General features: G+C 36.8%; 2 protein-coding genes across 3 annotated transcripts; both read right to left on the reverse strand.

The window, feature by feature from the left end:
- Positions 1 to 430: 430 nt before the first annotated feature.
- Positions 431 to 4,505, reverse strand: LOC125204869 (zinc finger CCHC domain-containing protein 8). Of its 2 annotated transcripts, none has more exons than XM_048103625.1 (9): positions 4,368 to 4,505; positions 3,359 to 3,805; positions 3,121 to 3,202; positions 2,971 to 3,046; positions 2,700 to 2,780; positions 1,918 to 2,054; positions 1,516 to 1,765; positions 1,286 to 1,349; positions 431 to 1,194 (listed from the first exon to the last, which is right to left on the reverse strand). In XM_048103625.1, exons 2-9 carry the CDS (start codon positions 3,765 to 3,767, stop codon positions 641 to 643), a joined length of 1,653 nt encoding a protein of 550 aa, XP_047959582.1. In that variant the 5' UTR covers positions 3,768 to 3,805; positions 4,368 to 4,505; the 3' UTR covers positions 431 to 640. The 2 variants fall into 2 exon arrangements, with proteins under 2 accessions (XP_047959582.1, XP_047959583.1); XM_048103626.1 differs by having other exon boundaries at positions 3,359 to 3,779; positions 4,368 to 4,483.
- Positions 4,506 to 5,325: 820 nt separating this feature from the next.
- On the reverse strand, positions 5,326 to 8,368 carry LOC125206848 (protein GAMETE EXPRESSED 3). The gene is made up of 9 exons (XM_048106068.1): positions 8,218 to 8,368; positions 7,950 to 8,128; positions 7,547 to 7,858; positions 7,006 to 7,252; positions 6,651 to 6,935; positions 6,491 to 6,577; positions 6,166 to 6,225; positions 5,964 to 6,106; positions 5,326 to 5,883 (listed from the first exon to the last, which is right to left on the reverse strand). Exons 1-9 carry the CDS (start codon positions 8,366 to 8,368, stop codon positions 5,326 to 5,328), a joined length of 2,022 nt encoding a protein of 673 aa, XP_047962025.1.
- Positions 8,369 to 10,290: the final 1,922 nt, after the last annotated feature.

Genomic DNA, 10,290 nt, shown 5'->3' on the forward strand with positions numbered 1-10,290 from the left:
TTGTTGAAAATTGTAGTGGTAGTGCCAAGAATAGTATCAATCACGTCCCAACGGCACTCCATTTATTTCATCTGTGGCTCAAATTTTCTGATTCCGTAAGACGCATACCAAAGTCGAGCGCAATACATGTAATGCCAATGCTTAGCGTGCTCAACTTTTGCACGCGTGCAAATTCGAATAATACGCACCTAGACATGATGAGCAATGTCGATTCCAGAGACAGACAACAAATAAAAATTGTGATGCTGCAATTATATCACCAAATTCTAATTTTTGACAATGACAACCACACTACTTTATGCAACCTGATAATCGTTTCGCCTATGAAGCATGACTTTTATCACTAAAAACAATGGAACATGAAATTGCAGAAATTGCAAAAATGATTACAATATAGCAACATTCTAAATATCATAATGAAAGTACAAGATCAAGTAAAGATTATATTATTTCCAAAAATTAAAACCTAAACTGTTGAAATTCAAACTTAACAAAGACTGCAAGTGTATGTAAAGTAATAGAACTATTCGAAAGATTGTGGTTCCTCTACTGTAACGAAATTCAAATTTTAAATAACATGTTACACAAACCTTCATTTGTTTAGGTGATCCACCTGGGTACAGAAAAGCATTGCCTTTGTCTATCTAGGAGAAGCATATGAACCATAGTAGCCATATGTGGGGGAACCATCACGATGCAGGGGACTTCGTCTTCCTCTATCCGACAATGATCTGGCATAGCTTGAGCTCCAAGTCGTAGACGGGCTGTCTCGGGGGCTATGGGGTTTGTAACCAGAATCCAGATCTCCATATCTATGAAAATGATTCGATAGAGAGGGGCTAGTTCCAGGTTCACACCCCGGAGGCCCCTCGTCGTCCCAATCCCTCGACCGCCTCTGCTCACTATAGTACCCTCTGCTGGAAGTTTCAGATGGTTGATTATACCGTTGGTGTGAGCTATACCTAGATGGGTTGGAACTCAATGAGTTGGATGCCCAAAGTCTTTCATCAGATGCCCAAAGTCTTTCATCGGCATTTTCTGGGACAGGGGCATTTAGCCCAGGAAATTCGACAGTCATTTTCCTTAATGGCTCAGCATAGCTTGCATCTAAGATTTCCCCTTCCTCATTTTCATCCTTATATGTATCATCACCAAAGATTGTTATGCCTGAAGGCTGGTCTTCTGTTTCCGCGTCTGAGATAAAATTGAAATAGGAAATAAGACCACACTAACAGATTAGCACAACACAAGAAGCTAATGGCCACAACATGCACGAATCCATTACCTAAATAACCAGGCGGGTATCCAATTTCTCGCATTCTTTTAAGCCACGGAGGTGGATCAAGATCCTGTGTATACATAAAACAAGAACTATAAACATTTTCATCATGAATGTCCAAGATATAACAAGTTAAGGTTCAATAGCAATCAGCTTAGCTTGGTATCATCTATTAATATATACTAGTGATAAAAAAATGGTGCATGATTCTCGTCTAGAAGAAGAAGAATACTTACCCCAAGGCCTAATGCTTTCTTTGTTTCACCATTAAGCACACCTGGTGTTAAACCATCATATTTTCCTCCTCGAGAAGTCTGATAATATCGAGTTGAATTTCGAGAATTGGGATGCTGATTTCGTTTGACTTTCTGTTGCTTTCGAGCACTATTAACGGCAGCATTGTCACGTGGCTTAGAGCAATCTTTCAATGCATGGCCATATGAACCACAGTTGAAACAACGGGAAGCATCCAGCTTATCTGCTCTTCTGGATAAAAACAAAGACATCATAGAATGAAAAATCAGGCAATGATTGAAATGGAAAGAGGAAGACAAGATTTTCGGTTGGTGTATCCAGGATTTTTTGTTGTTGGGGGGGGGGGGTTCAAGAGCAGTCATCTGTTAAGAAACTAAGCATACCCATCCAAACCGCTGGCACCATCAGTTGAAGTCAAAGCTGAAGAATATTCACGATCATAGAGAGGAGCAGAAGCGCTATCCAATTGTTTAAACTCCGTACTTGACTGCATTTTTGTTTTGCTGTCCACCCAAAAGGTCTGCATACAAATTGTGGATTACTATTTACTATAAGTCTACAACTATTTATGTATATTAGAAACAGTTTTTGATAATCAATGTTGGAGAAAATGTATTCATGCCCACTCAAGTTTACATTTCAAGGGATGGTGGAACAGAAATTCCTCATACTTGTCTTCGGAAGCATTTAACTATTAAAGACTTTCAAGTGCCCAAGGAGATAGGAAGCAATACCCAAAAAATGAGACTCCAGTCCTTATCTTGGGTAAAATTTCAGAAAAGGAGTATTCATACACGAGATACATTACAGCACGAAAAGAATCACTAGTTGAAATCTACAGGAATGTTCCATGTTAAATTACTAGACCTATATAGGCATTATGGTTCAGTTAGGTTGTATCTTTGCAAAGAACCCATTCAAATACTCCACTATAAAGTTACTTACAGGCTACAGAAGTATAATACAAATCCAATTGAGTCAAACTAATTGATAAATGTAATAGAGCTTGAACCCACAAGATTAATTTTAAGCTAATATGAATGTTCTACTTCTTTATACTGGACTATAAGTCATGCCATATTTAGGTGGCTTAAATCAGTAAAATATGAAAGCTAGATAAACTCAGTTCAGTTTATTGCATAAGTTAATAAGCAGAGAATCATACTATTGAAGAGGGTTTATCCCCGCCAATCCGAAGAGCAGGGAAGTAGGTCTCTTCTCCAGATTCCAGCACTACATTTGAGTCCTGAATTAGATAAGCAGACATCAGACATATCATTCATGTGTTGGTATAGCTACATCACTCTAAGCACAATGAATATAAAAACAGTAGGACAAAATGCAAATACAAAAAATATACACCAACAACGTATTGGATGCAGAACACAACAAGGTTACAAAAGCAGTATTTTAGGTGTGGATCAAAATGTGATTACATCTGATGAAGAGCTCCACTCTGAATGCCACTGGGACCACTGCTCTAACAGCTTTTCGAGCTTTTGCTTACTTTCTCTGATAATGGAATGGAAGCTTATCAGTAACAATTACATCCAAAATAGAATAGTGTGTGCACAGTGGTTACATACCTTGGTAGAGAGCTATAGATCACATGCACTGAAGGTTGATACTCATCAACAGCTGCTCGAGGTCTCTTAACCCCAGATATAGCTGGTATAACAAGTTACGGAAAGTATAAAACCAGAAAAATTGGCAATTAGATGATTGGAAGAAGGCACGGGAAACAAAAAAAACATGAGATTCATGTCCCAGTAGGTCCTCTAGAAGTACAGAGTAAAACAACCAAAGCTACAAAAGAAAGGATACACTTAGCATCTAGCTCCATTTTACTTGAAAGTACTTCATTTTTCTTAAGATTGCTGACACTTATTTCACTTTGAACTGATACAAATCCATTTCCATGAAGCATAGAACTAACGGATGCCACTTTTTCTACATTTGCAACTGAATCTGTTATTCCCAAACCAACCGGTGGGGTCACTCCATTACTATTTGGACCCCCTTCAAAGTCATCCTCCATCAAAGCATCCATATTTTCATCCAAAACACCCACAGTGGCTCCAGGATCCTCCCCATTAATCTCTTCTGTTACCTCAGAGTTTAGATGTAGAGATTCAGAGCTAATGGCTTCTGGACCAGATTCACATGTATTGTCATTATCACCATGTTCTGAATTACTGGAAGCCGGCAGTTTAATCAGATCCTCTGTTTCCATTGCAGGCAGTATCTATTCTGAGTAAAAGTATATCAATGCTGCATGGAGTACATTACAAAAGTGAACAAATATAACTCATTCAACTAACACAAAGAAGGTAAATTTATACGCGCAACCAGCACACAACAATTGAAAGTATCTATCAATATGCCCAGGCCAGGATCTAAACGAATTTATAATTTATCCAGAAATGCACTGATTTGTAAAACTTTTTTCCATATAACATATGAGGTTTCAAAGGTGAGCTTACATGAAACAATAATTTCATCGGGTGGAACTCAGTAAATCCACATTCACCACCAAAATTCCATCTTTCCAAAACTAGCTGTTACACTAAGTGATATCCAAAACAGGATCAAATACTACACAATCTGTGGATCTAACGAATCTGTACAGGTGCAAAAAATATAGAAGATACCGTAGAAAAACCTAAACCTGTAGCTTTTGCATCAAATTCAGAAATAACTTCAGAAACACATCAAATCTAGCTCCAATCAAGCACAAGAAGGGTGTAACTAAGCATATTCAGTTCAGATGAAGGTTTCGCACAACTAGGAAATCCACGAGTACATAGCCAAAGAATTAGGGTTCTGAGTTTACCTGGGATGCCTGAGCGCCGCCGGAATTGAGAGGCTTTGGAATCCGGACCTGTAGCGCCAAGTATTTGAAAATTTGGGGGATTAAATCTGCGTGCGCGTGAGGGGGAGAGAGAGAGAGAGAAGAAACGGAGATAATTTGGAAATCGATAGGTCTGCGCAGCCTTGATAATATTTGTTGGTGTCAATAATGAAAAGTCCCTTCTACTCTCTTACAGTTTTACCACTAACTATTCATTGAATTTTTATGATTTTCAACAATCTATTTTTGGATATTTTACCTAATAGAGTCACTTAATAGATTTTATTATTTTAATTTCTCATTGTGATCTTGAAACTAAATGTCTTCCCTTTTCAATGAGAACTTGAAAAATGTCTTTTTTGTATTTAGATGATGGATATTAATCTATCATAGAGTTATGATGTAGATTTAAATGATTATGTCAAAAAATGTTGATTGTGTCGGAAAGATTTGAAATTCAGACGGTGCTTGCGAAACTAGTCGAGGAATCAAAGTCATTGTTATTATATGATGGGTGATCATTACATGTGAAAAAGTTTTTTTTTTTTTTTTTTTTTTTTTTTTTTTTTTTAAAAAAAAGTAGTAGTAACTATTTTTTGGATTTATTTTAAATTTTGTTAGTTGGCGTTTTATTTTCTTTTACATTCTTTGGGTTTCCTAATCACTCAATATTAAGTTCAATATAATTAAGTAAGCGTATTCGATATATTTATAACTAATCAAATTTTAAATAATCAACTTATAAGTTATATCTTGGTGATTTCATGAAGAACCAGATTGTTATAATTTATAAATAATTTTGTTACTAGTGTTGTGAGAATTCAGCTTTGTGACCCCCTTTGCCCATAATCAAATATAATGTTTATCTTAAAATATTTGAGAAGTTAGCATAATTTATTCCATATAGCCAAGCAAAAACCAAGTTAGTTTGTTTTGGTATTTAACCAGTGAAAGACATAGTTCTTCTCCTCAAGCTTCTTCTTTCACTATGTGAATCATCACCATCATAGTCATCCCCCTTCACTTCCTCTATTTCACTAAACGAATGCTTCAAAAACAATGGACTCATCACATACTCTTCCTCACTACCACCATAATCACTAGAGCTTTCTCCTCCAACTTGACCTTTCCCCTTCCCCTTTGCAACCTCATCTTGAGAGAGATCGTCATCGGCCTCTTCCACGAGGCTGCTCACCTCTTCATCCGAATCGCTAGTATCGCTAAGAGTGTGGAATATGGTGACATTCTCTTTCTTGGATCCTTGAAAGGAGTAGCTTCTGCTCCTCCCATCATGCAGCGGAAGAAGGGACTTGGGACGCGATGATGATCCCTCCCCGTCCCTTCCTAAGCTATACGTCGTTGAGAGCCTCCTCTTGATGCCCTCCCTTGCCTTAACCAGGTGGCCTAGCTTCTGCTGTACCTCTTCTTCCTCTGAGGCCTTTTGCTTCAGTTCAGTTATCATTTTGTCGAACGCCTTCTTCTTGGATCGCAGATAACGCTGCACAGATGCAAGAATGGCTTCATAGGACTGACTCATTGTTTGATACAAAATATGCGAATGAAAGGATTTATACATACTCTCTTCTCAAGGAATTTGCCAAGGTCTAGGCCTTGAAGCTTTTTCTTCTTCCAGAAAATGCAGCAGAATCGCACCAGCACGGCTAGTAGAAGAAGAACTACGGATTCCATCATGAGAAACAATGTGATTGTCCTCTTGTTTCCTGCATAAAAGAAAATGTTAGTCAGCTTGTTTTGGATATGTGCAGTTGCAAGAATTTACCTATGTAGATATTTGTGCTCTTGGGCTTCACTTGTGCGCAGCTAGAGGCGAGTTTCTGACCTATAACCGAATAAATGATGTTACAGAAACTGCAGTTTTGTGTAAGCTACTTAAATTGTGTGGATATGCATGATCTTACGAGTGGAACGACAAGGCAACGGGTTGCCATTTCCTGCATCACAGCAATTTTTCCTATTAGGCTTGAACTAAGTGATGATGCAAGTCTTGCAGCGGGAGTGAGTTTTACCCCGTTGCAATGCTGCATCATCACACGATCATGGATAATCTAAAGTTCATATTAAGCAAGAGAAGTTGGAAAAATTACTTGAGACAGCAAAAAAGGTGAGGAGAGTTCTTTCATCCACCAAAAAATGCTGCAGATCACTCCGGGAGAGGTGGAACAGGAATTGACCTGCTTGTTCATAAAATTAATTTAGCATTGTTGTGACAATAGATTGATGAGAGAGAGAGAGATAGATGATTACTAGGATCGCTTTCGAACCATAGGACGGAACCAGAAGCCGGAACAAGAGAAGTGAACACAACATTTTTAGGTTTCAATGCAGACACATGAGTGTAATCTGCAAATTTCTGGGAATATTTCCCCTCCATCTCTGTCTGAGAGATGTAAATGGCATAACCGGAGCAATCAAGCACCGGATCAACCTGCATAACAGAACTCCAACTAGCTGATCTAGGGAACTTCTTGAGATATCCCGTTGCTGAAAACGAATACAGAAATCCGTCCAGCGAGCTATACGATATCCAGCCTGTTCATCAATCAACCAAAAAATATTAAACTTCATCTTAAGACTAATGCAAAAATGATGATCTTCTTACCATTTGCATCAACAACCGGCTCGTGATCTGCTGAGCTCAACGGCCCAATGCTTCCTTGCCACAAAACGTTTCCTCGAGAAACATCCAAAGCCAGAACAAGAGCTTTATCACCCACAGTAACATACAGAAGGCCATTGTTTCCAGCAGTAAGCCTAAATGCATTTCCATACAAGCTAAGATCTTGGATCCATTTAAAATGATGACCACGGATTGATAACGAATACACTTCCCCAACCGTGTTAATCATCTACATCAAAGCCATAAACAGTTTATCTTCAAGAAGGCATGCAACAAACATAATTTTTTTTTTTAAAAAGTGAAACCTTACAAAAATACTAGCTTCACATTGATCAATCACAGGCGCGGAAGTGAAATAGCAGTCGGTAACGTTTCTCCTACAACCTTGGCGATATCCATGCTGATAAAGCACGGGGCCAGCGCTCCAGAAAAGCTGCCCGTACAAGCGATAAGCAAACAGCCCTCTATTTTTGAGAAGGCATGCAACAAACATAATTTTTTTTTTTAAAAAGTGAAACCTTACAAAAATACTAGCTTCACATTGATCAATCACAGGCGCGGAAGTGAAATAGCAGTCGGTAACGTTTCTCCTACAACCTTGGCGATATCCATGCTGATAAAGCACGGGGCCAGCGCTCCAGAAAAGCTGCCCGTACAAGCGATAAGCAAACAGCCCTCTATTTTTGACATTGATGAGCACACAAGAGCTCGATAAGCTTGCAGCGATCCCAATGATCTCTTCTGCACATTCGAAGAATACTTCCACAGGAGCTTCATTAGTTCCAATCCTTAGAGGATAGATTTTCAGTACTTTGTTCTCTGCAACTAAATATATCTGCAAATAGTAAATTATACTCATCAGCAAATGAATTCTTTTTTCTTCTTTTTTAAGAAATACAAATGCAATGGATTGATTGATTCATTGCCTTGCTTGATCCTCCATGAACCGGAGTTATACTCGAACTGCAAGTATAGTTCAAGTGCAGCGCCCACGCGATGGTTCCGTTTCTCTCGAATGCAAACAAGTATTTCCTTGAGCAAGCACAAATCCTCCCATCATCCATGATTAAACTCTTGTAAAGCCTATCAACAGCCCTCTTTGAATCTGCATATCACATCGAATAAACGACAAAAATAAAAAATAAAAAATCAGATCTTTACACAAATTTTTAAATTGAGACAGAGAGAGATAACCTGAAAAGGAATGAGGATATTGTGAAAACTTGTTGAGATGGTTGAAGTGAGAAGATCCAGCAGAAGTTAATGGTGCAATCAATGACAAGAAAACAAGGATTGAAGGAATTTGAACAGAAAGAGATTTTATGATTGATGATTTCAGCGACATAGTTAAGAAATAGGATTTCTTGAGAAAAAACCAACTTAATTATGGCTGCAAAAACGAGCATGAACAGGAAGGAAGCGGTTAATTTGTTGAAGGCGGGAAAATTAAATTAAACTAAATTAAAATTTAAAATGATTAATTAGATTCAATTTCAGCGGTTTTTCAACTCTCTTTAATTTAGAGTGATACAGTATTAAATTGAGATAAATTCCATTGAATTTACAACATTCAATCCGAAAATTAAGTCACATTAATTCGGAATTCCAATTGTGCAATTGATGCCAAATTAAACAATACTAAACCACACTATAAATGCAATGTCTTCAACAATCAATAAACAAAAAAAAAAAAAATCAAGAATGAAGAAAAATTTGCTGCTAATAATTTTTCTAGAAATCTTCGTTGTGAGGGAGTTTGTGTATGTGGATGGATGCTTCGGCACACAAAAGCATCATATCCACATCCTTAGCAGGCTGCCTCATAATTCTCCGCCGTTAAGAGTTCACTGTGCATCTAAAGACGATGATCTCGGATTTCACAATCTTAGTCCAAACCAAGATTACGAGTGGCATTTTTGTGCAAATTTTTTCCCAACCACCATGTTTTTCTGTCATTTTTGGTGGGATCAAGATCCAAGTCACAACTTGTATCAATCTTTTGAAGTTTACCGTGAAAAGCTAGTGCAATATATAACGAAGGAGTCGTGGTGGGTAGTAGAACAAGATGGTATTCATTTTATTGATGACAAGCTATTTGTGGACCTGGCTCCCAAGAAATATGATTGGCTGATTAAGAGGAAGAAGTGAATAAAGACTTTTTTGTAATTGAGCAATGCACTTATTTGAGATTGTTGCGCACGAAATAATGTTAATTTCATTTATATTTCTCTTTTTCATATTTTTTTATCTGACATTAATCTTCTTATTGATATTGTAACTAATTTTTTGAAGAATTATCACCCAAAAAAGTGTCTCTAAATTAAATTAGTTACTATGTGTTACTATAAAATAAAAGTATAGTACAAAATTTAATGACATTTGAAAGTATACCATGTTATTATCTAACAAAACTTTGTGATATTATGTATGGACCTAATTGTAAAAACAGTCTAATTTGCAAAAGAGATTGTTATATTGTCATATTATGACCAAATGACTTACTTTTTTCCCATTTCTAACATAGTTAAAAATTAAAAGTTAGTATTAGTCTTTTTAAAAAATATCACTACCTCTTTTCTACAATTAGAGTCACAATTTTTTATTTCAGTCCGTCTTGCAATAAGACTCAGATTTTCTCGTCTTGCAATAAGACTCAGATTTTCTCTTTTACCATAAATGATAAGTATGCCCTATATTTCACAACTTATTCTACTCACATTTTTTTTATAAAACTAATATATACAAGTGATACTCATAATCCACTACCTTATTCAACCTACTTTTCTTTATATTTTCTAAAACTCGTGCCTACATCCAAGTGTGAATCCTATTGTGAGATGAGGTAGCAACTCAATGTCATTGCCAACGAGAGAGGGTACAAAAATAGAGTAGAAGGAAGTGTAATGGAGAGAGAAATTGGGTTTACACATTTCCCCCTAATTTTCAGCTATCAATAAGCAAATTGGGCAATAATTATGATTATCAAATCAGCAAATTAATTCACTTTAATCTGGAATTATAAATCCGCAAGTGATGCCAAATTAGAGGCCCATTGACATGACCTCTAAATTGGGTTTTACACATTTCCCCCTAATTTTTATATGAACTCATTCTCCTCTCTCATAATTTGTTATCTTTCTCTATTCCTATAAATAGAAATTTAGGGACAACATAAATTTTAATGCAAAATAATGAAGTCCCTAAATTTTAATGCAAAACTAATGAAGTAAAAGAGAAATTGGAAAAATATAGTTTTACAGTATTGAT

This window comes from Salvia hispanica, chromosome 2 (assembly GCF_023119035.1).
Source record: "Salvia hispanica cultivar TCC Black 2014 chromosome 2, UniMelb_Shisp_WGS_1.0, whole genome shotgun sequence".
Classification (NCBI taxonomy): Eukaryota; Viridiplantae; Streptophyta; class Magnoliopsida; order Lamiales; family Lamiaceae; genus Salvia; species Salvia hispanica.